General features: G+C 36.4%; 10 protein-coding genes and 1 non-coding gene across 11 annotated transcripts; 3 read left to right on the plus strand and 8 right to left on the minus strand.

Annotated features, from left to right (window-relative positions):
• Positions 1–5: 5 nt before the first annotated feature.
• EV154DRAFT_459807 (uncharacterized protein) lies at positions 6–1,529 on the minus strand. Its single transcript, XM_051597496.1, has 5 exons — positions 1,327–1,529; positions 1,194–1,269; positions 965–1,138; positions 412–889; positions 6–328 (listed from the first exon to the last, which is right to left on the minus strand). The coding sequence occupies exons 1-5, from the start codon at positions 1,495–1,497 to the stop codon at positions 253–255; spliced, it is 975 nt and encodes a 324-aa protein (XP_051460521.1). The 5' UTR covers positions 1,498–1,529; the 3' UTR covers positions 6–252.
• An 839-nt stretch (positions 1,530–2,368) lies between these two features.
• On the minus strand, positions 2,369–3,329 carry EV154DRAFT_579806 (uncharacterized protein; the record flags this gene model as incomplete). The annotated part of the gene is made up of 2 exons (XM_051606596.1): positions 2,369–2,939; positions 3,012–3,329. 2 exons carry the CDS (start codon positions 3,327–3,329, stop codon positions 2,391–2,393), a joined length of 867 nt encoding a protein of 288 aa, XP_051460522.1. The 3' UTR covers positions 2,369–2,390.
• A 303-nt stretch (positions 3,330–3,632) lies between these two features.
• Positions 3,633–3,706, minus strand: EV154DRAFT_t33. The gene has a single exon. It is a non-coding gene; the product is annotated as a tRNA-Val (tRNA).
• Positions 3,707–12,128: 8,422 nt separating this feature from the next.
• EV154DRAFT_499374 (uncharacterized protein) lies at positions 12,129–13,079 on the minus strand. The gene is made up of 3 exons (XM_051600464.1): positions 12,746–13,079; positions 12,558–12,688; positions 12,129–12,492 (listed from the first exon to the last, which is right to left on the minus strand). The coding sequence occupies exons 1-3, from the start codon at positions 12,912–12,914 to the stop codon at positions 12,226–12,228; spliced, it is 567 nt and encodes a 188-aa protein (XP_051460523.1). The 5' UTR covers positions 12,915–13,079; the 3' UTR covers positions 12,129–12,225.
• A 668-nt stretch (positions 13,080–13,747) lies between these two features.
• Positions 13,748–15,517, minus strand: EV154DRAFT_415587 (Squalene/phytoene synthase-domain-containing protein; the record flags this gene model as incomplete). The annotated part of the gene is made up of 3 exons (XM_051595682.1): positions 13,748–14,233; positions 14,290–15,271; positions 15,348–15,517. 3 exons carry the CDS (start codon positions 15,515–15,517, stop codon positions 13,748–13,750), a joined length of 1,638 nt encoding a protein of 545 aa, XP_051460524.1.
• A 2,881-nt stretch (positions 15,518–18,398) lies between these two features.
• Positions 18,399–19,736, plus strand: EV154DRAFT_415741 (uncharacterized protein; the record flags this gene model as incomplete). The annotated part of the gene is made up of 1 exon (XM_051595692.1): positions 18,399–19,736. The coding sequence occupies one exon, from the start codon at positions 18,399–18,401 to the stop codon at positions 19,734–19,736; it is 1,338 nt and encodes a 445-aa protein (XP_051460525.1).
• A 252-nt stretch (positions 19,737–19,988) lies between these two features.
• EV154DRAFT_560608 (uncharacterized protein) lies at positions 19,989–21,053 on the minus strand (the record flags this gene model as incomplete). Its single annotated transcript, XM_051605622.1, has 4 exons — positions 19,989–20,024; positions 20,089–20,332; positions 20,398–20,774; positions 20,835–21,053. The coding sequence occupies 4 exons, from the start codon at positions 21,051–21,053 to the stop codon at positions 19,989–19,991; spliced, it is 876 nt and encodes a 291-aa protein (XP_051460526.1).
• Positions 21,054–21,084: 31 nt separating this feature from the next.
• On the minus strand, positions 21,085–22,347 carry EV154DRAFT_499388 (uncharacterized protein). The gene is made up of 4 exons (XM_051600465.1): positions 22,224–22,347; positions 21,611–22,167; positions 21,393–21,552; positions 21,085–21,343 (listed from the first exon to the last, which is right to left on the minus strand). Exons 1-4 carry the CDS (start codon positions 22,286–22,288, stop codon positions 21,130–21,132), a joined length of 996 nt encoding a protein of 331 aa, XP_051460527.1. The 5' UTR covers positions 22,289–22,347; the 3' UTR covers positions 21,085–21,129.
• A 265-nt stretch (positions 22,348–22,612) lies between these two features.
• On the plus strand, positions 22,613–24,305 carry EV154DRAFT_499391 (Metallo-dependent phosphatase). The gene is made up of 8 exons (XM_051600466.1): positions 22,613–22,835; positions 22,902–22,977; positions 23,047–23,117; positions 23,170–23,237; positions 23,298–23,371; positions 23,428–23,507; positions 23,570–23,779; positions 23,844–24,305. Exons 1-8 carry the CDS (start codon positions 22,752–22,754, stop codon positions 24,132–24,134), a joined length of 954 nt encoding a protein of 317 aa, XP_051460528.1. The 5' UTR covers positions 22,613–22,751; the 3' UTR covers positions 24,135–24,305.
• Positions 24,306–24,411: 106 nt separating this feature from the next.
• Positions 24,412–26,440, plus strand: EV154DRAFT_499393 (uncharacterized protein). The gene is made up of 11 exons (XM_051600467.1): positions 24,412–24,621; positions 24,691–24,718; positions 24,773–24,860; positions 24,920–25,094; positions 25,147–25,193; positions 25,263–25,444; positions 25,502–25,585; positions 25,646–25,825; positions 25,887–26,129; positions 26,183–26,327; positions 26,378–26,440. Exons 1-11 carry the CDS (start codon positions 24,595–24,597, stop codon positions 26,418–26,420), a joined length of 1,242 nt encoding a protein of 413 aa, XP_051460529.1. The 5' UTR covers positions 24,412–24,594; the 3' UTR covers positions 26,421–26,440.
• Positions 26,441–27,912, minus strand: EV154DRAFT_499395 (uncharacterized protein). Its single transcript, XM_051600468.1, has 5 exons — positions 27,763–27,912; positions 27,490–27,705; positions 27,175–27,418; positions 26,797–27,122; positions 26,441–26,735 (listed from the first exon to the last, which is right to left on the minus strand). Exons 1-5 carry the CDS (start codon positions 27,861–27,863, stop codon positions 26,471–26,473), a joined length of 1,152 nt encoding a protein of 383 aa, XP_051460530.1. The 5' UTR covers positions 27,864–27,912; the 3' UTR covers positions 26,441–26,470.
• Between the last annotated feature and the right edge of the window lie 54 nt (positions 27,913–27,966).

The raw sequence follows: 27,966 nt of genomic DNA on the forward strand, positions 1-27,966 counted from the left end.
CAAAGGGCTATATTAAACTCAATCATATTATTAGTAGACATTAAAGACGATCTTATGTATTAGAAATTATCACAGTGTCTCTACTTCTTAAATGATGTTTAAGATACGTTGCTCCGTCTCAAAACAAAGGGTCCTTTCTTGCTTAAATGATCATCAATGCATTGCGTTACCATGTCATAACTATATTAAGCTAAAAAGCTTCTCCCCCGTCTTTATTCTCGGGTAAATGCTCTCGCTAATATGTGTGTACAATCATAATCGAGACACTTCTAATGTTTTATTAACATCAGGAATTTCCAAGGATTTACTATCCAAGACCAAAACATCTCTAGTTTGATAATGGGGACTACATGTGAGTAACTATCTTTTTTTTTTTTATCTTTCGCTAGCAACTACTAAAAACGTACTAACCTAAAGTGGTCATGACCTAGAGGTCGAACGTCGTCTCTATTTCCCACAAAAACCAAGCTAGAATCCTTCAAGGCTGTAAAATAATTCCATGCTCCCGTATCAAAATAATGTGTGTCTGTAGCCTGTTTCGTCCATTGAAGGGTGTTGAAATCTAGCATCCATAAACCATACATGGAATCAGGATGGTATTTACCAAACACGAGTAATTTTCCGTCGACCGAGACCGAAAAATGCTTGCTCTTAAGCAACATCATACCATCACTCTTCAACATGAATCGCGATGTATAAGGTGAGATACTTAGATCAATCACATAAAGGTCAGACGTCGTGTCTCCACAAACATCTTTACCGCCATAAATATACAATTTATGTCCCATCAGAGTGGATGAATGATTGTATCGTGGCATCACATTCTCGTATTTTGACCAGCTGAAACTGAGTAAATCCAGTACGTTTAATTCATTGAGGACATAGGTGCCTTTATAAAGAAAATTTTCATTTTAAAAACTGTTAGTCAAAAGATGAAAATAATAAATTGCCTCTCCCCACTCACAGTCCTTGTTCTTTGCAAATCCACCATAAACAAAGAGTTTGTTGTTATACACAGATGCACTATGCAAGTAGCGTGCATGCGTCGTACCATCGATATCTGGTTGAGACCAAGCTTGTTTCTGGATATCGTAAATATGGATAGCATTGCTATAATTTCCAGAAGCATCACATCCGCCTTCACAAATTCATGAGTTTTTCTTTTCAAAAACAAAAAAAAACATAAAGGTTACCAAAGACAACAATAGAATTGTCCCAGAGGGTTGCTGTGTGTCCGTATACTCTAGGTGGTTCTTTTCCCTTGACAATCTAAATAAAGAAAATAAGTGATAAAAACAAGAACAAATGAGAGAAAGGAAACAGTACAATGGTTTTCCATTGCATTTTCAAAAGATCTAAAACGCGTAAATTATCTATCAAAGCTCCACCACCACCTATCACAAATAGTTGTTCTTGGACTTTCACAATAGAAGGTTGCCATAGTCCCACCACATTATCTCCAGTGGTTTCGATTATTTGGCCTGGTTGTAAAAGCATTTATTCTGGTTATAAAAGATTATTGGATCGAGAAAAAAAAATGAAAGAAAGAGAGGAAGTGGGAAAGTGAACAAGTTATTTACTTTTGTTACTCTAGCCAAGCATCAATAAACAAAATATAATCTAAAAAGGAAACTTAGGCCTTTATCACTTTAGCTTATTTAACTTGAGATAAAACAGCTGTTGTTATCATTTTTGACCAGAATAATCCCACCCCCCCAAAAAAATGACCTATGGGAAGTATTCACTAGGTCTTTTAATAGAAATCGCGTAATTGCTTCCCCTACAATTATTCGTCTTTCTAGTACGTGGTATCTACGGATAAATATTGCTGTAGTTTCAACATTCTATAATAACACAATAAAAGGGATCTACATAATTCACATTGTAACTTCTAGATTTTGCGTGGGACACGGGTATTGGGAATATAGACCCCACAAAACAACAACAAGGACTGGATTTGGAACCCAAGATTGTATGTACAATGTTGAATGAGTAAACTAAATCATATTAAAAGTTGGTTCCGAACCAACGTACATTCCTTATTGCATACGGGTGATTCTTGTTTCTAATAACACCAAGTTGAAGAACATAGTCCACTGAGTTAATCGAACAATGACTATAAATATTGTAGATAATCAGCGTGTTCATTAAATATTACGATATTTCAACAAGGTGAACTTATATCACTTTAAGGAGCATCATCAGAACATACCGTAAAATCTAAAAGTCGGTAGCATCTTTTTCATTTTCTCGATGCATTCTTTAAAAAAAATCGGTTTATAGGAGACACTTTATGATCCCAAGCCTGTACTTTTATTCATTTGCTGAGTCGTGTGTACAAAAAAAATTGTAGTCAAAAATGATACATGTTTTAAACAATAAGGTTTTTTTTAATTCGGATTTTCATTAGGTATTGTAGGTGTTAATGGATGCGAACTCTCATTATTATAGGTTGATATCAGATAGTCGTCGTTCATCCAATTATTCCACACTGTAGATTGATCTGGCATCCATGTCATTATATTCTGCTGCGAGTGCCGATCCGATCTTTTTCTGGACCGAAGATTGGGATGATGATAGGTCTCATCCAGCAACCTTAATGTATCATGTTCTATGGGCTCTACTTCCATATCGTTTATCTCGTCTTTCATTAATAGTTGGTCCATATAACCTAATGCCAAACTATTATGTCGCTTCGATGATGATTTCATGGGACGTTTACGATCCTCTTCTGGCTCAGGCTTTGCTCGCTCCAGTCGTTGAGAAATGGGTTCCTTTTTTCGAAAAGGGTAAGGCAGTTTGATTGATTTTAAAATGGTTGCATCTGGAGGGTCTAAATAATTTCGATGACTGGTGGGTGGTGGAATAAAATAGTCCGCGTTTTTGCTTGCAATGACGATGGGTCTCTCTTTAAATGGTAAAGTAAAAGCTGAAAAATCCTGTAGTCTGCGTGAAAAAAAAAATAAGTCAATAAAGGACTACCTTTTTTTTAAAAAAAAAGAAATGAATACTTGCGCTTCATCATGTATATCATCCTCCATATGATTAGCCAAATAATTCGGTGATCTTTTGAAGGAGCTATGTATCGAGGCCGGATGACGATCGTTATCCGGCTTCAAACGATCGAATGTTTGCTGTAGTACTTCAGTGGTATCTTCTTGTGGTGTGTCAGCATCGTGGACAAGTGACTGCAGCTGTTTTTCAATAATGCTAGAAGAGGCAAAACTATGCGTGCTATGTATACTGCTTGCTGCCGAGTGTGGCTGGCATCGGTTTCTATTCAATCGTCTTTCTACAAGCGTTTGTAGCCTATTTTGTGGTATTTCCATTAGTACATGAATTGGGGAAAATAAATGTTATTTGAAAGTGTTCAAAAGTGACATAATTTTTTTTTTCCTGTTTCTATTTCATGGTAGGTGAAACATATCAATAAGCTTTCTGTTTCTCAGAGATGATTCATTTATTCAATTTCATGCAATACTAAAAAAAAAAAAAGACTAGGCGACTTCTAGTCCTAATTTTCGATGAACAATGCAGGACCATAATGCCACTGTTCAGATAGGGAAAAAAAAAAGAAAAGAAAGATAGGATATCCCTACATACAGCCCACAATATTCAAAAAAATATAAAAGTAACCGAGGCCGGGTTTGAACCGACGATCTTCTCAGAGTGAATGAGACGGGTTAAACCACTTCCCCACTCGGTTGTTATGTTGCGTGTAATCCTCAGATGTCTAGTTGACCCTTACGTAATAACCTAACACGTGACTATCACGTGAACCTATTCCTATTGGCTAGAAGAGTACTCTTCAAAGTACAAGTACAAAATAAAGTATGAGATAAAAGATAAAGATTTATTAATTATAATGTGGGGTTATTTATACTATCTAAATTGATTGATGTTTCATATGTATGTAATTGTTTTATGCTAAATTAGTTTATGGCTTTGCTTGTTTGTTCTTATGACATATAGTTTTGATTTCTTGTTTGGTCTTGCTTTCGTGACCTTTGGTTTAAACCTTCGTTTGGGTCTTGTGAGTTCCATTGCGTCATAGTAGTTCTCGGTACCGGGCTGTTGTGCCGGAACTATTTCATTGGCTGGATTGGTTCTGACATTAGCCCCCCCTAGGCTCTGTGCTCGTCCCTGAGCACCTAAAACTGGAGAGCCGATTGAGATAGAGCTAGGAACAGTGGAGTCAACCATAGGGGAATCAACCATAGGAGAGTCAATGTCAGTTATAGATTCAGAGTTTTCGAGAGTAGTGTCCATAGGTACGGGTGCATGTTTAGTGATAGGAGAGGTAGGTAAAGGCTTAAATTGTGGACTTGAGGATTTTTCGGAAGTAGGACTTGGTGGTGTTGGATCGATAGGGTCAATAAAATCGGTGACTTCATTTTCGGTAATAGGTGGAAGAATTATTTTTTGTAAAACCTGGGTTCCAGTTTCTTTTTCGAAATCACGCCAAATTTTTCTTGTCTCAGTCGGATTAAACCATGGTTCTTCGGGTTTCGGACCATTAGCAGCTTTTAAGCGATCAACGTGAACGAGTGATTTCAATGGTTCACCCGCGATTGTTTCCAACTTGTACGTTCCAAAGTCAGGGAAATTTTTCACCACCATGTAGGGACCTTTAAAAGTTGGTTCCAGTCCATACTTGCCTTCGTTTGTTAGCATTACCATGTCACCAATTTCAAAAGATACAGGCTTGATGGCAGCATCCCAGCGAGTCTTGTCCTTTTCACCCATGGCTTTCATTCTAAACTCTGCAGCAGCACGGTCTTGACCTAAGGACGCCAATTCACGTGAGGTGAAATCGGCTACAGTTCGAGGATCTTTAAAAACCGATGAGTCAATGTAAGGACGCATGACATCACCAGGTATGCGAGGTTGTCGGCCGTAGGTTAAATAGTAAGGGCTGAATCCCGTGGTAGAATGTATGCGAATACGACAGGCCCAAAGGGCAGCATGGACGAAATCATCCCAACGATGAATGGCACCATTAGTGTACTTTCGAAGCATTTGTTTTATGACGCCGTTAAACCGTTCAACCTTGGAGTTCGTGCGGGGGTGATAAGCACTGGTAAGTTTGTGGTTAATACCAACACGCTTTTGGTACTCTTTCATTAATAAGCTGCAGAAATTAGATCCACGGTCGGTGATCAACTCAGAGAAGTTTCCAAAATTCATGACAATTTCTTCATACAAGAAATCAGCAACGTTTTCAGCCGAAGCAACTGGCATAGCACGAGCAACGCACCAATTTGTAGCGTAATCAACACCAATTAACAACCAACGATTACCTTTTGTGGACGTGGGCAGATCTAAGAAATCCAAATGCCAACGATCAAATGCGGTGGGAACTTTTAGTGGGTGCATAACATCCTTGTGAGCTAGACCTCGTCGACTATTTAGTTGGCATGCCGGACAGAGTTTCAACCAGTCAATAATATCTTGTTTGATTCCAGGCCACCAAAAACGAGAGAGCATGTAGTACAACGTGGTTTTTATTCCTGCGTGACCTAATGATTCATGATATTTGGCAAGAGTATCCGCCCGTTCTTCGAAAGGTAAATAAGGTACATCATGAACTTGATCGGTATTTGGCAGTTTAACATGTCTATAAATACGATTGGAGATAATACTGAAGTTATTTTGTTCTTTGTTTAACACGTCGTTAATCTCATCTGATTTTACCTTATCCCTTGATAGAAATAGTAATGGCCAGTCCGCACGTACCAGAGGAGGTAGTTTATCCCAAGCAGCATATAACATGTCAGGTTCGAGTGATTCTTCTTCAGGAGCCATCTCTTCTGACGAGTAGTTCATACGCGATAGAACATCAGCAATTTGGTTGTCTTTTCCCGCTTTGTAAACAATGGTTGGAGCCATAGCTTCTATTTCGTTGATCCATCTGACAAGTCGACTGGGAGGATTTTCTTTGGATCGGAAATATTGTAGCGGCATATGGTCAGAATATACGGTATAGCCAGCAGGACAACCATCAACGTAGCAACGCCATTTCCTTAGAGCATAAATTATACCCAACAATTCTTTTTCTTGCGCAGGCATACGAGATTCGCTTAACGTGAATTTTTTGACTCGAAACAGATTGGATGCCAAGGCAATTCGGAATCATCATCAGGTTGGTAGAGTACTGCACCACATCCACGATCGGACGCATCGACTTCAATTTTGAAAGGTTTGTTCATGTTAACGAGTTTAAGAACAGGATTTGAAGTAAGCACCTTTTTTAGTGTATTGAAACTTTGTTGGCAATCTGGGTTCCAAGTAATGGGCCGTTTCTTGTGACCAGTTCCACGAGTGAGATCAGTTAGAGGGGCTGCAATGGAAGCAAAATCTTTAATAAATCTTTTGTAAAACTGTGCAAATCCAATGAATTGTCTGACTTCTTGAACGTTAGTTAGTTTGGGCCAATGTTCTAGAACTTTCACCTTTTCCGGGCTTGGTTTGACGCCATTGCTTGATATATGAAAACCCACAAAAGTTAGTTCCTTTTTTCCAAAATTGCATTTTTTTAAATTCACGATAAGTTTTTCCTTTCGCAACAATTCCAATACATGACGCACATGTTGTTTATGTTGTTCCAACGTATCACTCCAGATAAGAATGTCGTCTAAGTAAACTAACGCAAATTTATCAAGGCAATCTGCAAGGACATTATTCATCAATCGTTGAAACGTAGGTGGTGCATTTGATAGACCAAAGGGAAGTACAAGAAAAGCGAATTTGCCATAGCGTGTATTGAAAGCTGTTTTGTCGATATCTTCATCCGCGATTCGAAGCTGATGATAACCAGACTTGAGATCGATACTAGTAAAATATTTGGCACCGGCTAATCGTTCCAAACATTCATCAGGGCGCGGTATACTCGACGAATCTCTAACGGTAAGTTTATTCAAAGCTCTATAGTCAATACACATTCTTAATTTACCCGGTTCTTTTGATCCTGGATCAGGCTTTTTTCGAACGAATAGAACGGGAGCGCCCCAGGGAGAGCTACTTGGCTTGATCAACCCCAATTTGAGTAACTCTTGAATTTGCATTTTTAACTCGTCCAATTCCAATGGAGACATCTTGAATGGAGGTCTTGATATCGGTCTTGCATCGCCAGTGTTAATAATATGTTGAATCCCACGGTCTGGTGGTAATCCAGGCAGATCAGTCTTAAAAATTTCATCAAATTCTTGAATCAGCTTTTTCCAGTAATCATCATCCGTTGTTTGTGAATATGCGCCGTCAGGTTTTTCAGTGTCTCGGATGCAGAGCAAAAAACTATCCGCCCCTTTCTTCATATATCGGTCAGCTTGTTTATGTGATATTAAATAACTAAGATCGGATATAGAAGTGAGTGACGAATGTTTTGTATGTGCTTTAGGTTTTAATTGTATACTTCCATTATTTATGGACCAGACATCAGTGTCCCAATTTGGAATAGGTTTTTCTTGTTTTAACCACGAGCGTCCTAGAATGAGATCGAATTTCGTTGGAAAAACATAGGCCAATATAGAGGTGGTATAACCATTTAAGTTCACGTTTAAGTTTATCTTGTACTTAATTTCGGATATTTCGCCACCAGCGGTTTCCACTCGTCGATTGAGTACTGGGATTAGTTCTTGACCTGCCGGAATTATGTGGGGTGATACATAATTTTCGCTTGCACCTGAGTCAATCAACACCTGTAAAGATTGTCCATAACAAGTACCATCATATAACGGCAGTACTGTGCCGAGAGTATTTAGTTCATCCAAGTGATTAAATTCCTCAGTCAAATCATTAGTGGGATAGACAATAGGGGTCAATTCGACTACGGATCTATGTGGGCTTTGAACATACGCGATTACATCCTGTTTTGTTTGGGGTTCCAAAATAGGATAGTCTACTGTGTCACTAGGGTCAAAAGCATATGGGTCAAAATCAATAAGTTTATTATTTTTTTGTTTAGCATTATCACCGACATCTTGTTCCATATCAATTAAATTAATGGAGTGTCCATATCGACGGTTACGTAATTCATCCAGCTTTTTAATTTCATTCAATCTTTCCCGACAAAAACGCTTGATGTGACCCGTTTTGTTACAGAAAAAACATACAGCATTGGAGTTTGAATTTCCACCACCACGCGACCTATTGTTGTTGTAGCCACCACGACTATTTCCATTTCGGGAACCACCGTTGTTTCTGTTGTACCTATTATTTTGTTGGCGATTGTCAATCCAATCCAACTCCATTGGGTCGTCAATGTAAGTTTTAACAACAGGATGACGTGCTGGAGGTCTAAACAGTGTTTCTTGATGATGAGCGCTGTCAAATGTAAGTGCTGATTTAGCTGCAGTTCTGAGGGTACCATCGTAGTATTGTCGGACGTAAGCGGCAGTGTTTACGTTTGACAATCCGCGCATGAATTTGTCACATGCCTCATCATCTGTCATGTTTTTGATAGCTAATTTATAATCCATAAAAGTATTGATGTAAGAGTTCAAGTCACCTGTTTGCTGTAGCTTCGCAATTTTGTCTCTTGCTATAAGTTCGGAGTTTTCAGGACAGAAAAAATCGACTAAAGCTCGTTTTAGTTCTAACCAGCCAAGAGGAGCCTCGCCATCTCTTGGTTTTTCAATCGTTCGGTACCAAGTGTCAGCCTTGTCTTTGAGTAGTCCTATAGCATAAGTACCAGTTTCGTCGTCCTTCATTTCTTGAACACGAGCATAGTTTTCAACAGCAGATATCCACCCATCGATTTTTACAGCATCACGGTCACCATAATAGTCATCAGGTTCCTTTGCTTTTATATTTTTGTTCTTGTTCACTTCTCGCATCAGTTTTGCCAAGTTATTAACCAAATCTGCCATGTCATTGTATGACGCCTTAGCCTCTTGATTTTCAGCCATATTAATTCTTGTTTCCCTTTGAACGCCTGGTGCTACCAATTGTAATCCTCAGATGTCTAGTTGACCCTTACGTAATAACCTAACACGTGACTATCACGTGAACCTATTCCTATTGGCTAGAAGAGTACTCTTCAAAGTACAAGTACAAAATAAAGTATGAGATAAAAGATAAAGATTTATTAATTATAATGTGGGGTTATTTATACTATCTAAATTGATTGATGTTTCATATGTATGTAATTGTTTTATGCTAAATTAGTTTATGGCTTTGCTTGTTTGTTCTTATGACATATAGTTTTGATTTCTTGTTTGGTCTTGCTTTCGTGACCTTTGGTTTAAACCTTCGTTTGGGTCTTGTGAGTTCCATTGCGTCATAGTAGTTCTCGGTACCGGGCTGTTGTGCCGGAACTATTTCATTGGCTGGATTGGTTCTGACATGCGTAATAAAAATAAAATAATATATATCGTTATTTTAAATTATTAAATCACGTGACTGTCACGTGTTTTATAAAATGTCAACCAATAGGAAGTTTACGGAAAAATTACCCGTCAAAGCTTAAAGTTAGTAGAGTATCACTGTAGAGATACTTATAAAAAAAAAGAAGTAAGATTCCGTGTTCACGCGGACAATTTCATTATTATTTAAATCTTTTATTTCACGTTTATAAAGCCATCTCTTTCATTTTAATGTCACTACGACGCGAGGCTTTTATTGATCCTAAATAAAATCACGATTATCAATGAAGTTACTTTGTAAGCCTATCTATCGAACTTTATAAAAAAGACTTTGTCTGCCTCGGCTAGCTACAATTACGTACTATCATGTCATATTAAACCTGTTCAAGTATAACTGGAGAAGAAAAAGATTATTCCTGCAAATGCCTAGATCTCCGTATTTTTTTAATCGTATTTTTCAAAACATAAGCCTAAGACAAATGTTTACGTCGATTGACATGCCATATCATCTTAACTTTTTAGGATGATCAATTTTTGATTTTCATAAAATTTGCTTCACTATCGGTATATGCTACAACTGAAATGCTGATAGACAACTACCAAGTTCTGATTTGCTTGGGGGGGGGGTTGCAAATGTTTTTATTTTAAGTAAAGGCCCAAACATTTAATGCAGCAATTTATCAAGGAAATAGTTATTGATCATGGCTTTTCCTTCGAGATTATGTCCCACTTTGATCTCTCGAGGAATAACGGCGTTGGCAAGTTCGATTGCAGGCAAGCGAATATCAAGAGATCCAAGCAATTTTCTAGTGCTAATGGTTTGTCTAAAAAAGTTGTTATTGCACCAAAAATGAATATATTACATGTAAATGTATTTTAACGCCCGATTCTGATGCGCTAAGAATTATCCTGTTTAAAAACCCTACATCTATGATCACATAATAATAGAAGGAATAGGAGCCAAACCTGTGCCAAATCGTGGTTTTGACAAGTATATCTTCGAAATAAAGTGAGCATTGTAGAGGTATATAATGTATATTCATAATAATGGAAATAGTATTGCTTTATTCTAGAAGATGTGAGATAAACTGCCTCAGTAGGAAGTATCTTCATGGCTTCAAACAAGGAAGTTTTTGGCGAAAAAAGAGATTTAATTGGTTTTCAAAAATTAGAGTGCATTTGGCATTTAACGACATATAAATAAAAGTGTGCGAATTTTTTTATGCAGAATTTTTCTTAAAGAAATTTAAATGTTTATATATATCTAATCCTTTTAAAAAAGGGTATCCGTCTTATTTTTGGGAGCGCGGATAAGAGGTGTAAGCATTTTTTGATCCAGTATCCGAGACTGTTTGACAAACATTTAAATTTGTCATGATACAATTTATCATGTCATGTTAAATAAATAAAAATCCTATTTGTTTATTTTATAAAAAAGTCTTTGTACTTGCATACATACATTCAGATACATTCGTTCCTAATGCAGGTTGTGTATCCGTGTAACTGTCATTACTGATCTATTACTAACAAGCATCGAAAAGAACAATAGTTTTTGTTTTGTTTTACGCATGTAGCAAACTTTAATGAGAGCTGAAGACAACCTATCAATCAGCTTATTTTTTCTTGATGATCACTGTTTTTTCATGTGTATAATATAAGCTTGACGATAAAATTTATATAACATAATCTATTATTAAACACCAGAAAAAACTGGCAACATTCCACGTTCGGTTTTGACGGCTGGTCCTACAAAGAACGTATTTAGTATTACTTTTTACAGATAATATTGTATTTTACATGATTTAGAAACGCCCAAAATATAAAAAGAGAATTGGCTGTGTGAATTGATTCCATAGTGCTAATCAAAAACTTGTTATGATTTTTGTTTCGACTCCGCGATCTTCCATTGTTTAAACATACAATCAAAAGGATGATTATGTATAAGAAAACTTTCATTTTGCATGAAATTTTTTTTTTTTTTTTTTTTTTTTTTTTTTTTGCCTGCTAACGTCACCATGCCGTTTTATTTAATAACTATTTGTGATCTGTTGCATAGGATTATCAATTATCTGTTGTCTATTCAATAATAGAAACAGTGATTAATCAAGATAGTTAAATTTTAATAACGCATAAATAACAAGTATACAGAAAGGATATCTTCCAGTGAGTAAAAAATAGACACTTTGTCGTTCAGTACTTCTGATAATCTGAGAGCCCTTGGCTACAGCACTGATTGGGTCCTGCTCATGACGAGCAACAATCATCATCGCCTTTTTTTTTGTTAAAGAAGTACCACATTGCATATTTTGATTTTGGTTGAAGCATTTTTTTTTTTGTGTACAGTGGTCATGTGTGTGTTATAAAATTAGGTTAAATATAACTCTTTCACCAAATACGATCTGGGTAAAGGATCTGTAAATATTGTTGTTTATTTCAGAGCTTCTTTTGTAAGATTCCCTAACGCCCCTTTTCCCTTTCATACATAATGCGTAAACAACATCATGATGTGTATCAGGCGTTTTAAGCGTATATCCTACAACATTATATCTTGAACGGTACACGTCCGAAGAATTAAATTTCAGGTCTATTTAAAGACGTGTAACGCGAGGCTGAGGGGAAACGTCGGGACGAGTTTTTTTTTTTTTTTTTTTTTTTTTTACAAATGATTTTAAAGGAAAATCTGCTTATATGTTGGGGGAAAGAAAAGCTAGAACAAACGTTTGCACATACAATTTAATGATTGGAGGATGTAGAGAGGCTGCATTATTATTATTATTCTTTTTTTTTTTTTAGTTTTTTTTTATTACATGAAGTTTGTTATAAGTAGTATATTAAGATATTAAATTATTATCATTTGGTTTTATTACAAGTGTACAAAGGCAAGAATGAGAGAGGCCGCGAGGAGGAGTTTTGAAATTTCAGAACCAGCGTTAGCTGAGTTACCTTTGTCGAAGATATTGGCGGGTGCAGAAGTGGTAGGTGCAGCAGTTACTGAACCAGAAGGAAGGGAGGAGATTGTAGGAGCAGGAGCCGCAGAGATTGTAATAGGAATGCTGACATTTGTTTGAGAAACATTATCGAAGAACACAACTTGATAAGGGCCGGCGGTTGTATTGGTAGGAAGGTTAAACTATAAATACACATTAATAATTATAAATAATACAGGGCTTGTTTTTTTTTTTTTTTTCACTTTACGTTCAGTTGATGTTCAAAAACAATGGCACCACCCACTTGCTTTTGGAAACTAAACCCTTGAGTGATATCAGCGCTCATTATCATTGGGGTTGTACTATTGGTTCCAACCAAACTAATAGATAATTGAAGATCTATTGATAACCCCAAGTTAATACTCTGCATTCTTTTTTCTTCTTCTTCATACTTACTATCAGAAGTCGTGTTACTGGCAATGTCATAAATACAAGGAAGAATTTGACTTGCAACATATGGAGAATTAGGGCTGGGAGAGGTGACGTTGAACTGATAAGTGGGGGATTGTACTTGGGCCTTAACAGCAAGAGCCAAAGCAGAGAGTAAAATCAAAATTTTAACCATTTTTTTTTTGTATAGATTTGAAAATTAAAACAAAAGGGAAAGAAGTTAAAGAAAAAAAGGATTATGTGAGATTTTTATAGTGTGGAAAAAAAACAATAAAAAAGGAGGGAGGGAGAGGGGAGGGGGGGGGGGCAGGTGAGGGGAAGTTTGTGTGTATGTGTGTGTGTGTTGGGCGATGGTTGTTTAAAGCGAAGAGGAGGAGCTTAAAAAAAAAGGGTGCAACACCAATAGTAACGGGTTATAATAAATTTGACAGGGCTCCAGATATAAAATTACCTGTATCGTAGAAACCTATCATATTTCATTATTCCATTTCCTGTTCTTCTTTTGCCACTTATTGAACAAAAAGAGTAAAAGAAAATTGATTTTTAAGAGGAAAAATCCCCTCCCCCCCCCTCTTTAGTTAACATTTTTTTTCTCTCCTCTTTAATAGGTAATCGTAGCTTTTATTGCGTGTCAGACCTGAGCCAGATTTGTATTACATTCTGTTCATAGATTTTACAGCAAATAGTGATTTTCACAATGCATATTATTCGCAGAAAAAGTGCTACGGTGTGACATAGTTACACGATAAAAATTGCTTTGGTTCGTGTGACTTTAAAAATCAGTTAACATAGTGGCCCTTCCTCCCCTTACTTTTTAATAATGAAATCAGAAGGATTGCAAACTTTTTTTTATACAGGTAGGTTTGTTTTTTATTTTTGTTAAATATATTTGTTTTTTTCTGTTAAATGTCTTTTAGATGGTATGATGGGAGGTTTTAAAAATAACGGCAAGGAGAAATAAGTAGGATTTGTGTACAATAAATAATAAGAGAAAATAATGAAATGGAATTAATGAGTTTTTGTTCCAGTTCTCAAGTTCGAAATACGTGCAAATGCACGAATGTAGATTGATATTGTTTCATAAAAGGTACTCATAATAGCACGTGCTACTGGACCTTTAAAGCCATACATGCAGCGAAGCGCAATCCATTGTTGTTGACGTTTGGGCACCTTGGCTCGAAGTGGAAAACCGGGATCGTTACGTAAAGTAGGACCAATAGCCATGTAAATTTCAAAGGCAGCACGAATACTATCTTGCACTTCATTAGGTAAACCATCGATTCCTTTTTGTGCCTTGTCAGAGATTTGGTCAGCAAGTGAAAGAATACGAAGAGAAAATGATTTGAGTGTGGGCTCTCCTACTTGCGAGGGGTTTCTTGCCACCTTGAGGATATCATAAATCTGGGGATAAGGCATGTATTGAACAGGAACATAACAGCGACCGACTAAACTATCAGCAATGATATCACGCGCAATATTGATTAATTGAAGGCACTATTTGAGAAAGGTCAGTAAACAATGAAAATAAAGTAGTCTAGTAAATTAATTACCTGTCCTGTTGATCTGGCTCTGGATAAAACTTGGTCGTTTCTTGCCTTGTTATTATTACGGGTATTACCCCAGTTACCATTGCCCGTCTTGTACATAATGACGCACGTACAAAGTTCACCAAATGTACCAGAGATCAAAGCGGCATAGTTTAGTAAATCATTCTGTTTCTTTACAGGTTCTCCACGAAGATCAAGTTCCCAAGCATCCGTCAACTCAGACATTGCACGTGGACAAAGGTAATGAGATATACGAGCAAAGTTTCTAAAAATAGCAAGAACATCATCATTAGGCAACAGACCCGCGTAATGATCCCAATTTATTTCTGATGGTAAGGCGGTATGTCCGTCTCCTTGCTCTTTTGCCATGGAAATGTCAAACACTTGTTTCAAAAACTCGCGAATTGTCACCAAATTAGCCTCACACTGAGCAGGTGTAGGGGCATCATCAACCAAATCATCAGCTGTACGGAAGAAGGCATACAAAAGACAAAGATCCTGTCTCAAATTGACAGGGAACAATGCAGCCATTGTTTTCCATGAGCGGGAAGCAGGACCCAAGACACGAATAGCAGTTTCCAAGTCATCAATGGGAGAAGGATCAAGTTCAGACTCAGAAGGCATACTCATTACAAGTCGTAAGATAGCAAACCAGTAAGTGGCAGTAGTTGGATCTTGCAAGAGATTTTGTTCCGACTTAACAGGATTGACCAAATAAGGGTAAGCATTTAAAATAGCGTCCAAGTGATCGAGTGTGTTACATGCAAATACTAAGGTAATGGGAAACAGACAATAGAGGCTGTAGCTAGTACAAACTCCGTGGTAACTGGAGGCCCCAAGACAAAGTAAATAAGCAAGTACTGACGTTATGCTGCATACTGCACCGATCACCTTTATCCTGCGGACAAAGTAAGGACCAGAAATGTACCATAATGCACTAATTGCAGCTAATGTGACAGAGAGGGTATAATTTAGTGATGCTTGGCTAATATAAATAATGAAAGAATAGGAGGGGTCAATATAACTTTGATTTGGATGCTGTTAATAGTTGCATATATTACCTTAAAATAGCTAAGACAACTAATAACGTGGAGATGCCATGTCTTATTAAACCCGAAACATAGACGTTTGTTCTGGGTTTAATAAATGTAATTGGAAATTGCCATCTTGTAAGTAAACCATTTATGGAAACAGTAACAATACTGATTAAAAGATACACAATAGCGTCCATTAATGCGTATATGGTAAAACGATCGAATGCTGCATTTGCTGTAATAGGCAATATAGGATGCATTGTGTTGTTTGTTGATGCTGTTGTTGTCTCTGTTGTCATAGAAAACTTATTATTGTAGCTGATAATGTAAGGAATCATAAAAGATATACCACCCAGGGTAATATACTTGACTATGTCAAGTTTAGTTATGAAAGGACGATAAATAGCAAAAAAGAATAGGGCAGTAGCTGATGTATAATAAATATATGTCATTATTATAAAATATGAAGTAAATGAAAATGAGAAACCTTTGAAAAGTTGAAATACAAACCAGTATTTATACCACAGTGACAAAATAAAATAAAAATAACGATGCCTTTCCCCCGTTTTTCTTCCCCTATAATTACACAGAACCATAAAATAGCTGAAGCAAACTTAAAAAAAAAGATGTAAGAACTTCTCATAAGACCGTGCCAAATAAAGCAATAAGTGCTTAGACTGATGAATTTATGTATACATGATAATCGTCCCCTTTTATTCCTTCCTGAAAGATTGTAGCCACCTTTTGATAAGGTACCTAAAAGCTTGGATTTTTTTTAAAGCAGCGATAATCTGCTAAGCTTGATTTGTATATATCGTCTTTTAGATGAAACAAAAAAGCATATTATATGCGTTGGTTATTTGTTGTGTATACTCATTGTGACACGCCGCCGTTAAGATTTGTTTTCTTCTGTTACCGTTATTTACACGTTTTCGTTAAGTCTCGGTTTGAATCTACTCTCGTTATAACTCCTGCAGTTTGAAAGGTCCCATCACCCCTGCCTTTATGAAAAAAAAAAAGAAAAAAAAAACGAAGCAACACGATAGGCAGCTTACAAATGACTTATACAACAAATTGATTAACACTTTTAAGGAATATATTCAATATAACAGTTCTTAAGCAACACAGATTTTAATAGCTTTACAGATATAATAGGCGTAATGCGGATAACTGGTCCCCAAAACCTGTTTTTGAGTGCACATTTGTTTTGTTTTGCGGCTAAAGCAGCACATTTTCCCTCTTACTCGGCCTACCGATTAAGCATTACATCTTTTTTAGACTTCTTTGTTTACTTGTGTAGAAGTTTTGCACTTGGATTTTTTCTTGACAGTGTCAGCCACTCTCTATTAATATTTTATATATACATATCCTAAAAGGAAATATGTACCTGGCTTGAAAATGTTGTTATCCCTACCGTTTTTTTTTCACTCCTATTCTCTTAGTATATGGTTTTGTGTCATAATTATAACAGCTTCTGTATGAACTACCGGTTAATGTATCTGGCAATTGATTTTCTCCCTATTATTACAAATATATCCCTGCCAAATCTGTGCTCAACAAATCTTCCTTTTGCCACCAAAAGAAATACGGGAAATAAGCAGATAATGACCACAAGTTGTTATATCGTGATAAGAAATCAAATGATGCGATGCCTACATCACATTATGTAGCAAGTAAACTGTATGGTATTCAAATTAAACTTGTACCAGCATGATGCATACATAAAAAGTAGTTACGTCCAGGGATATAGGTGTTTTTTTGACGTTATATCCCTGTTCACCCTCAATTAGATATACCGGAAGAAATAAATCCAGCTTTCTGTTTTATTTCAGCTTGTGAACCATATAAGCTGCTTATTAGAAAGAATTAATTTCTTGATATTCTTTGTTCTAATCAAGTTTTTAAAAATTCTGAATTTAAAGGAGTATCAAAGATTGACAGAATAGAAAAAGAGAAAATACATGTGGGGGCTTCTTTTGAATGCATGAAGATGATCCATGATATTATGTCGAAGCACTAGCTTACAAAAGAACTAAAAGTATATAGCCGTAACAAGTTCGGTAGTATAGCTTTATTCGATTCGTAGAAACTAAAGACCTAGATTTTCGTTTTTTTATATTTTTATATCACGATGGACAGGCCCATCTTTCTGTTATCAAGCTTTTTTGTGTAATGGTCTGAAACAGCGTACTTTTCTGGTGTAAAATGACGTTTTTATACGTTAGTGCGCAGATGAAAACCTTCTTTTTTTAATAAACACATCGGTAAACCGGTTTTCTATATATACTAGCATACACAAACACACACACACACACACACAAATAAAAGGTGATCTATGCGGTTGTGTAATGGTAACAATAAAATGGGACCCAAGCGTGTGTATGTTTATTTTTTTATTGTACAGTGTCAACTTTAATCTAAAGTCAGATTCTAAGCAGCCAGCAGGTCACAAAAACGATAAATGCAGATTTTTAGTGTGTATAACACAAAAATACAAGTTTTTCATCTATGGCACAGAGTTTAAAAATAAAAAATGATACATTATTTCCCGCCCAGAAATATTCAAATCGGCGTACACCTCCGAATATATATGTTAATATATATACATATACTTTTATTCAGAAAGGAAGACAATAATCTTGCACCAACCGAAGGGTACGCAGTTCCTATTTTCCCAAAAAAAAAAAGTATATAAATGCTATTAATAAGTCCGCCCCTCACACATAGTTAATATTAAAAGCAGTGTTGGACCGATATAATATGATCGTTCTTATTGACAAAATAAAATAAAATAAAGCGTACATGATGTATACAAAAAGCCACATTTCTGCACTTTCACCAATACTTTATTGTCGTAATATGCAATGCGTGCATGAACAATTTCCAAACGCCGACTGAACAATTTTCAGGTCGGCATAACCTATTTCTTTTTTAGTTTTTTACTTCTTGAAACTATTTATGGATTCGAACAAGGTAAATTACATGTTATGATTCTGAAAAGGGAGAATCTCAACTTAAAAACCCAAACCTTAGTCGACCCCCATTCTTCAGTCAAGTTCACCTGCTATTGGTCAACCCATGAGTTCATCTTATGGAGAGCAATGGCTGGGTTCTGAAGATTCACATGTCCGCAGAAGAAGTAGTTTGAACACACCGGACACATCTACGCGTTCACCCAATAGATTTGGAAAGTCCCATAGTTTAAGAGGCGAACGACGTGTAGCTCAAGGGAAACAGAAGGCTGAAAAACCAGAAAAGCCTGAAAAGCTAAGAATAGAGTTGCAAAAGCGTGTTAAAATTTCCTCCTCAAATAATTCCCCTTTAACCACTGAGAAGCCCGAACCGACCAAGAAGAAAACTCAATCTCAACAACAGACACCTAGAAAGGGTATTCTGAATCATTTAGAATTAGACAAGAAGCCAGACAGCGAGAAATTTAAAGACCTCCATCCAGCTGTTCTCACACTTGGACTCTTATTCTCAGAATACAAAATCGTTGGTTCCAATGCTCGTTGTGTGGCCGTACTAGAGACTCTTTCCAAAGTCATTCGCGATCACCGACCGCCCAGTAATGCATCCTTTGTTCGTCATATTCAAAAACACTTGGATCCTCATATTGCTTTTTTGTTGAACATCCGAAGCTTTTCATTAAGCATTAGAGAGATTGTTCGATATGTTAAAAAGGCAGTAGCCGATTTAGTTGCTATACACCCGCCTTTATCTGACGAGGAGGCAAGGACTCAATTAACCAATACAATTGCACATTTTATACGTGCACGTATCACCATTGCAGATCAACTCATTATTCAATACGGTCTTTCCAAGATCGAAAACGGTGATGTCATTTTAACGTTTGCCAAATCATCTGTCGTGGAAAGCTTATTATTAAAAGCAAAGCAGATCGGCAAAGAATTTTCAGTTATTATAGTTGACAGTAGACCCCTTTTGGAAGGTAAAAACTTGCTCACAAAGTTAACTGAAGCGGGTATAGCATGTAAATATGCTCTTATATCGAGCATATATGTCCTTTTAAAGAATGTCACCAAAGTGTTTATGGGGACACATGCGATTTTAAACAACGGATCATCATATTCGAGAATAGGGTCTGCAGCAGTTGCTATGGCAGCCACCGATAAGAAAATTCCTGTTATGGTTTGTGCTGAAACGTACAAGTTTATTAACAGGACCCAAGTTGATTCTTTAGTCATGAATGAAAAAGGAGATCCAGAAAGATTGGTGCGTACAAAACAATACGATACATCGCCTATATTAGCTGATTGGAAGCACACATCCAATCTAAATATTTTGAATTTGATGTATGATGTAACGCCCGCAAAGTATATTTCGCTCGTCATTACAGAGATTGGTATGATTCCGTGCACTTCTGCACCTGTCATTTGGCGCGAATACAAGTAAGTCGTGGAAAAAAAAAAGGCTCTCCTTATACCATTATTTTAATCTCTTTTCTTTCTTTGCAGTGAAGTGTTCGGAAAAACAATGGATGAGTTGTGATCAAAACAATGATAAATATTTAATAAATCGAGACGGCCTATAAGAATAATTTGAATAATCAAGATGGATCCCACGCTTTACAGGCATACGTTGAAACAAAAAAAGAAGAACCTTTATATTTAATTTAATTATTTGTGTGTGGATTGATAACAATAATTAGTCCAAAATCATATCAGTATCTTCATTGTTAGCCTATATTTTTATAAAAGAATGAATATCTTTTTTGAAGGTAGCATATTATTGATTATGTACTTACAGTTGATTTCATATAACTGTCCATTTCCCTATCCAAATCTTCAGCAGTCTTTGTTTGCTTTGAACGGTCGTCTCTCTTGTTGTTATTTCTTGAACGACCCCCACGATCGTTATCACGACTGTCACGACCTCCGCGATCATTATTGCGACTATCTCTACTGTCTCTAGCTCTGTCATTACGTCCTCTGTCGTTACGATTTCCTCTATCATTACGTCTTGAATCGAGGCGGTTATTGTTGAAGCGGCTAGGATAGAAAGTATCAATACACATGTCTGTCTTTGATTTTGTACCAGTAGCTATAATTTTTACCCGCCAGAAACTCGAGGTGGACGAGACGTGAATTCCTTTATTTCAATGCGCATCGCTTGGCCATCGAGTTCAACATTGTTGTATTTTTTCACGGCCTTTTCGGCATCGTCAAGAGAGCTATACTTGATAGTGGCGACACCTGTTGAACGACCAGAGAGATCAAACACGAGTTTGGCGGAAACTACGTCAGCAACGGTAGAGAACAACTCTTCAAGATCCTTTTCAGTGACATTATAATGAAGATTTTCAACATTGATTATTGAACCTCTGTTACTACCGTTAGAAGATCCGCGTCCACCAAGTCTAGAGATGATGGGAGGAATTTCGTCATCAAACATATCATGAGCCCAAGTACTGTTTACATTTCTGCTGCCTCTCTAAATGTATATATAATTAAACACGGAGGTCCTTTTTTTCAGTTATTGGTCACTGCTTACGCTATCGCTTTGAACATTAACAGTGCGAACAAAAGACTTGATTGTATCAGAAGGACCTAATCTTTTACGAATAACATTGTCGCTATCGACTTGACGTCTACGAGTAAAGTCGCCTCCATTTCTGTTGCCTCTGTTGTTATTTCTTCTTTCACCACCAGATCTCTCACTTCTTCTGTCCTTGATAACTTCATCAAGTGCTTGATCGAGTCTAGAAGCCATGTTTTTTTATTTACTTATTTTAAAAATAAAAGGAAGGGGGAAAAATATACAGTGAAATAAAAATCTCACGAAGAGTTTAATATGTGACTTCATAAATGTCTGCCAGACCATCGCCAATAAGTCTCATAAATGAAATTCCTTCTGCATCACCAACCAATGCCATAATGAAAGTAGGTCCTCGTTCTTTAAGCTCTGTGTTTTTCAATGATTGATAATTGGTGTTGGATATGTTTGTAAGTTGAGCAAACAATTGGTTTTGTTCGTGTAATGAGGGCATTGGATCACGTATACTGTTAGTTATGTCAGTATAAATCCCAAGCATTCATGTTGTATGCTTACTTGTTGACAATGATTTGGAAATCAGGTAAACCTGGTTCTTTCTTTCTCCACGAGGCCCTTGGTTTATACACGTCCCAATCAAAGTTTCTACATAGACTATTGTAAAAGGGTTTATACCAAGGGGACGAAGGGATTATTTGAAGAGTTGAATATATTTTTCCTTATTTTTCATGCAGTATCAGTGACATATTTTCCTAATTTATCTTGGTTGTACTTACGATAGTTGGTGTATTTATAGTTCCACACTAGTGGTAACATACTGTCTTTGTAGATCCAATGTGTCAGTTTTTGAACAAGTAAGTCCCATATGCTGCAATTGTCATTTATGAATTTTGTTTCTACATTTAACAATGCCAAATTTGTGGGCTTTGACCTCATTACAATATACCCCAATCTTTTTAGATAAGCATACACTTGGTACTTGTCAAATGATATCCAGCCATCTGACTCTTCACAAAGAATTTCACAGAAATCCCTAAAACTTAAAGGCTGATCATTTTCATCGGTTACTATAAGAGCGTCCCTGGAAACGAGAAAAGCAGCTTCTTCGGGAAACAAGGTAACCACGCCTTTTTGAGAGAAGCCCATAGTTCGCAAATGGGTACCCTTGTTTACGCTTATACTAGTGTAGGCATCTTTTTTTAAAATACCTTTACTGCATTGCTTTGGGATCTTTGGTGGAACTGAAATGCATTCGAATAAAGCATTACGTGCTCTTTCAACAGAGCTATCTTGCACTTGGGTAGCTTTAAGACCACGTTTGGGTGCTTTGTTACTAGACTTTCCATAAGAAAACAATAAATAAAAAAAGGACGCTTTGTTGTTCATTACCCTTTTTTATTGGTTAGACGGGAATAGTCGATCATTTCTTCTTCCTCATCTTCATAGTCGCTCATGGCTGTATTGAACAAAGAACGAAAGAAAGAAAAAAAAAAATATCGCGGGCGAACCGGGCATTGAATAAAAGAATATCAAGTTTTTGATTGCAACTTAATTGTTACACTTGTAATATTATATGGTAACGATAAGTAGAGACAGCATCTCTTAACGTGTCGATCCTGTCCCAGAGTGCTCTTAATCGTGGTGACAGCTAATGCAATCAGTTTATCAAGTGATAGTTGATTTTTACACAGCAAAAGTTAGTCCAGCCAATGAATGGAACCCCCCCTATAAATTTAAAGTTAAAAAGTAAACGTCCCCAAATTTAATTCTTTTTTTAGGTTGATTCTTTCTTTTTGCTCTGTTTCAGCTTATATCCAACATTCCATACTTTTTTATTGTTTAAATTTTAAGCTATAAGAGTATCATTAGAGCAGCAACAACAAAAAAATAGACCCGCAACCGTACAAAAAATAGAAAATGGGAACCCCAGATGAATGGTTAGATACTGTTCGTAAATGTGAATATTTGCCTGAGCAAGACATCAAAAAATTATGCGAGATGGTAAGTTTACAAAGAGACATCTCTATAAAAAGGTTGTGAAAGCATTTGTTAAATGAAAAATAATAGGTCAAAGAGTTATTAATGGAAGAATCCAACATTCAACCAGTTCAATCGCCTGTTACTGTCTGTGGTGATATTCACGGTAAATTAGTCTCCTATTGTTTATATACACCTAATCTCCCCTTTTTTAATCCTTAATTTTGTTTGCTAGGCCAGTTTTATGATCTGTTGGAGTTATTTAACGTTGGTGGTGATGTGAAGGATACAAACTACATTTTTATGGTATAAAAAAAACATCATTTGATGCAACATTGTTGTTCATTTCTTCTTACAGGGTGATTATGTGGATCGTGGCTATTTTAGTTTAGAAACCTTTACACTTTTGATGGTCTTGAAAGCAAAGTAAGTTGTAAACTAATTGATATCAAGACAATAGAAGTTTAATTTATTTATTACTATTAGGTACCCAGATAAAATTACATTGTTAAGAGGAAACCATGAGAGTAGACAAATTACCCAAGTATACGGCTTTTATGGTAGTTTATAGGGAAATTTGATACATTTGTTCTTTACTAAATATGTTAATCTGTAGACGAATGTCAAACGAAATATGGAAATGCAAACGTATGGAAGTATTGTTGCTCGGTGTTTGATTATTTAACCTTGGCTGCTGTAAGTGGTAACGAAAAAGGCTCATTAGTACATTAAAAAATTAAAAAACCAGGGCTTATTAGATTATTGATGGAACGATCTTATGTGTTCATGGTGGATTATCTCCTGATATTAAAGCGCTCGATCAAATGAGAACTATCCATCGTTTACAGGAAATCCCTCACGAAGGGTCCTTTTGTGATTTAATGTGGTCTGATCCTGATGATATAGATACTTGGGCAGTTAGTCCTAGAGGAGCTGGTTGGTTATTTGGTGGTAAAGTGACAAGTGAAGTAAGTAGGAAAAAAAAAGTGGGGGGATAAAACTATGATGTACTGATCAAGGATATACGTTTAGTTTAATCATATCAATGGATTATCTTTAATTGCAAGAGCTCATCAATTGGTGCAAGAAGGATATAAATACATGTTTCCTAATGATGAGTTGGTTACTGTCTGGTCAGCACCTAACTATTGTTACCGTTGTGGTAATGTTGCTTCTATTATGGAAGTACGTGATAACGAAACAAAGTTTAAAATTTTTGATGCCGTACCTGATCAAGATCGTTTTGCTCCTTTCTCTGTAAGAAACGGTATGGCCGGAGGTGGATCTAAGATGGGTGGCACTGGAGGCCAATATTTTGTATAGTTTTTCTTTTTCTTTTCCCCTCTCCCTCTCTTCTTTAATATTAATAATACAATGTCCATTCTTTTATGATTATACATTTTTAAGGATCGCCGACTTACACAAGGAAATAATATAGCGTGCATAAGATAGTGGCTTTATATTTACTAAAAATCCTATCAATGATTAAATCACGATTTACAACTTTTCTCATTTATCAGAGGGTGCCTGATTTCATGTTACCTCCAAGCAAAGAATGGTGGTTTCACTAAATTGGATAGATAGTAATTAATTTTTTTATTTTTTTTTTAATGCACACGTATGTATACCAATGAAATAATCAAAGGAGATTCTTAACTGTTTACTATCACATGAGAACTGGGTGGCGTTTGGGCTATCTTTGTGACTCTATTCACAAACCTGTTTAAATTTGCTTGGTTTGTTACCTAAAGCCCTTAATTTTTTTTTATTCCTTTACACAATAATGAAAAGCCAAGTCAATCTCATTGTGGTAATATACCCGGCCTTCTTTTTTTCTTTTCTTTTTCTGCGACTCTTTACTGATACTCCTTACTGTTAGAACTCACTCAAAGACGAATTGACATGTGGCAAGTACACCTATCCTCACTTATGCTTTAACAACTAATCGCCTTATATCATAGCACTATGTCAAGACGTCTTTGAAAAACCTCAGGCTTTATTACCATGCTTACACACATTTTGTCTCGAATGTGTGAGCTCCATTCCCAGGTATGAGAACTAAAACTTTTTTTTTTCCGTTTTTGTATTTTATTATTCACATGGTTTAGAGAGAACGAATATTTTTCATGCCCTGTTTGTAGGGCAACAGTCAATCGTTATACCACGAACTATGCGTTGCAGAATATTATCGATATTTTTAAAAAAGCTGAAGACTACAGTCTCGAAGAATTGTTGGATCGTAGCACAAGTTCCACACCTACAAGGACCATCGAAAGTTTAAACGTAAGATAAAAAAGGGATGATCGTCATCGTGTTTTAAAAGTTTTTTTGTTAGATTGATGGGCCTTCTGGTGAATCTTCATCATCCTCATCACCAGCCGAGTAAGATAATTTTCTGACTTTTTTTTTTTTTTTTTTTTGTATTTTTATGCTAAATACATTGCCTTGCAGAATCACAAATACCAAAAAGTCATGCCGCTCTTGCCGCCCAATAAACGGAACAGGTTATATTTGTGATGTCCCTATAACAGATACCGTACAAAATGGTTTCGGGCACATTTTTTGTGGGTATTGTTCCGAATATTTGCCTGCTAGAGGTCCTGGAGGAAATGAACCGGCGTTGAATCAGTGTTGTAAGCGGACCCCTTATTTTATTCTCAGTTTCAATTTTTCTTAATACTTCTTATTAGGTAGTTTTTGTGGAGTCGTAGCTTGTGATAAATATTGGGTGTGTAAAAACAAAGGAAAAGAAGCAAAACTATACATACTTAGTGGTAAGTAACACTGATTTATGTGATAAAATGAGCATGCATTGACAGTATCTGATTGTTTAGAGATATCGGCGGTAGAGGAATATATAAAAGACGTGGAAGTGATCGATACATTGGCAGACGGACATTTGAACCATTCAGAAATTCGATTGCTTAAAGACTATCTAGATAGAAGCCGACTTACATGGAACGAAGCATGGGCAACATGTTTATCGGACTTTAATGATAATCACTACACAACAGGTATTAATCCTAATTTTTTATTGAAGAAATGTGGACTAACATTACATATATATATATATAGCTATTGCAAGAAGATTAACCCCATTAGCTCAACAGTTATATAATACACGTCGTCTTGTAAATTTCGGTGATTCTAGTACTGCAATAGATGTTGATGAGGAAGATGAATATTATGATCGAATGGGAGAGGATGGCATTTTACCCTCAGAACATTTGCACGCATGTTACGGGTGCGCTGTCACAGTAGTTAATGGGCAATTTTATGGATTCTGGAAAGAAGTAGTCGAAAATGGTTTGCAAAGAGGTACAATAATTATTATATATTTCTGAGATTATTAAGCTAAAAAATGGATGTAGATTTACGAGAAAAGTGTCCACACGGAACTCTTTGTGAATCACAATGGAGAACCGAAGGTGTGCAAAACGAGATTGCATATTCTTTTAATATTAACCATTTGCTTTATAGGCCACGCAGAAAGATTATCTCATATCGAGACAGAAGGTATAGAATATATTCCCAAACAATTACCGTAGAAGTAATAATTTGATTAGGAACAGGATTGACAGTCTATCGAAATTCCAGCGAATTTTATGAAATTTACGATGAATTCAACGATTAAAAGTGTAATAAACCTTTTATTGAATTTATAATTCATCTCTCGTAATTTCTTTCTTTTCCTTTAATAATTTGGAAGGTTGGATAGGTTTATAATTGCCACTCCATTTTTCAAAGTTAAGGTCCATCATGCGAGCCTCGAGTTCTTTCAAATAAGGCAATTCCAATTCATAGTTATCCACAGAGATGAAAGAGATGAATGTATTGAGAGGTGAGTCATTCAAATTACAGCCTGAGCGACTGACCAAAGCATCTTCAATGAAAGAGGGGTTGGCGATCCTTTGATTTAATTCTCTATGGGAAAATGTTAGTATACGCTAATAAGATATAACATATATTATAAACATGCACTTACGCCGAGCATGAATCTGAAACATAGGCCTCCAAACCAATACCACCAGCAGGCACTCTGCATAACTGACCTAAAGTTTTTTTGAAATCGGCCAAGCTTTCCACTTTATTGCCCTTGTGAATTGATCTCCAAAAGGCAGGCGAAAAGTAAGATGTCTTGTAGTTGGGGGTTGAGACAATGCTGTCAGCAATACTTATATGTAACTTAGTGCGAACACCAACAACCTCACCATCACCGACCCATTGGGACATTTCAGGATCATAATTGACAACCTTGCCTAAAGAGGGCCAGCGGTTCTTTCCGGCAACGAAAACTTCCACAAATGGACACTATGTCATATTTTTAAGAAACGTAACCAATGCTCCTATCTGTTTTGTGTACCTCTTTTTTAACAAATTCACTTGTTCCTGGAGTCAATTCTGTGTGCACCTTACATCTTTCGTCAATCAAATCTTCCAAATCCTTTGTCTCGACAGCTTGGTCTACATTCTCGGACTTGAGGTTTAAAATAAGAATTTGTTCAACGTTATCCCTTGAGAAAGTGAAAATAGATTCGAGGACATCGGTAAAGTAAAGACTTGAAGGTGTGGAGTCGAATTCTGAACAAATCACAACCTTTCCTCGACTGATTTTTTACCATAGAAGTATATAAGCGTTATTTAGAATATTGTTACAGTCATATAATGTTTTACTCACTCTTTGCACAAGTTGATATCCAAGTAACGAATACCATCCTCGAGCATTTGAGAAATATCTCGTGTCTGACTGCCCTGACAGGGTTTATCAAAGACATGCGATCCAGCATTATGAGCACCAAGATAAAAGGCTTGATTGAGTGGCAGTTTTCTGAATTCTGGGTAGCCGTTGCAGGGTAAAGGTCCGTCTGTTATTTCGGTAAATCCCATCTCGACGCTATAAAATTGTGTTCAGTGAGGCAACTTTTGTCATTGCTAAAAAAAATTACTTTACTCGTCATCTTCTACCATTTCAACACTAAAGTCATCGTAGAACTGGGCTGACACGCCACCTAAAATTAAACCTGCAAATAATAAAGGGGACAAAAGTTTCATTTTTATGTTTAAAAAGTGAAAGGTGAAAAAAAAAAGGCGAAAATACAACTGAACTTTACCGCGGACTTGAAAAAAGAATGCAACTGTGTCTGCTTGTCCTCAA

The sequence above is a fragment of the Mucor mucedo genome (assembly GCF_025094135.1).
Source record: "Mucor mucedo strain NRRL 3635 chromosome Unknown EV154scaffold_19, whole genome shotgun sequence".
Lineage (NCBI taxonomy): Eukaryota > Fungi > Mucoromycota > Mucoromycetes > Mucorales > Mucoraceae > Mucor > Mucor mucedo.

Bases quoted from the DNA above. Each gene is read 5' to 3' on its own strand.
- EV154DRAFT_499388 (XM_051600465.1), bottom strand. From the start codon at position 22,288: ATGAGCGACTATGAAGATGAGGAAGAAGAAATGATCGACTATTCCCGT. The intron at 22,168-22,223 runs GTAATGAACAAC...TGGAAAGTCTAG, and splicing joins CGTCTAACCAATAAAAAAGG to TAACAAAGCACCCAAACGTG. The intron at 21,553-21,610 runs GTAAGTACAACC...ATGAAAAATAAG, and splicing joins CTATAAATACACCAACTATC to GAAAAATATATTCAACTCTT.
- EV154DRAFT_499374 (XM_051600464.1), bottom strand. From the start codon at position 12,914: ATGGTTAAAATTTTGATTTTACTCTCTGCTTTGGCTCTTGCTGTTAAG. The intron at 12,689-12,745 runs GTAAGTATGAAG...GGTTATCAATAG, and splicing joins CAGTAACACGACTTCTGATA to ATCTTCAATTATCTATTAGT. The intron at 12,493-12,557 runs GTAAAGTGAAAA...GTGTATTTATAG, and splicing joins TTTTTGAACATCAACTGAAC to TTTAACCTTCCTACCAATAC.
- EV154DRAFT_499395 (XM_051600468.1), bottom strand. From the start codon at position 27,863: ATGAAACTTTTGTCCCCTTTATTATTTGCAGGTTTAATTTTAGGTGGC. The intron at 27,706-27,762 runs GTAAAGTAATTT...ACAATTTTATAG, and splicing joins GAAATGGTAGAAGATGACGA to CGTCGAGATGGGATTTACCG. The intron at 26,736-26,796 runs GTAAGTGCATGT...ATTTTCCCATAG, and splicing joins GTTTCAGATTCATGCTCGGC to AGAATTAAATCAAAGGATCG.
- EV154DRAFT_459807 (XM_051597496.1), bottom strand. From the start codon at position 1,497: ATGCTTTTACAACCAGGCCAAATAATCGAAACCACTGGAGATAATGTG. The intron at 1,270-1,326 runs GTACTGTTTCCT...TTCTTTATTTAG, and splicing joins AAATGCAATGGAAAACCATT to ATTGTCAAGGGAAAAGAACC. The intron at 1,139-1,193 runs GTAACCTTTATG...GAATTTGTGAAG, and splicing joins CAATTCTATTGTTGTCTTTG to GCGGATGTGATGCTTCTGGA.
- EV154DRAFT_499391 (XM_051600466.1), top strand. From the start codon at position 22,752: ATGGGAACCCCAGATGAATGGTTAGATACTGTTCGTAAATGTGAATAT. The intron at 22,836-22,901 runs GTAAGTTTACAA...GAAAAATAATAG, and splicing joins TCAAAAAATTATGCGAGATG to GTCAAAGAGTTATTAATGGA. The intron at 23,780-23,843 runs GTAAGTAGGAAA...ATATACGTTTAG, and splicing joins GTGGTAAAGTGACAAGTGAA to TTTAATCATATCAATGGATT.
- EV154DRAFT_499393 (XM_051600467.1), top strand. From the start codon at position 24,595: ATGAAAAGCCAAGTCAATCTCATTGTG. The intron at 24,719-24,772 runs GCAAGTACACCT...CTTATATCATAG, and splicing joins CAAAGACGAATTGACATGTG to CACTATGTCAAGACGTCTTT. The intron at 24,861-24,919 runs GTATGAGAACTA...CACATGGTTTAG, and splicing joins TGTGTGAGCTCCATTCCCAG to AGAGAACGAATATTTTTCAT.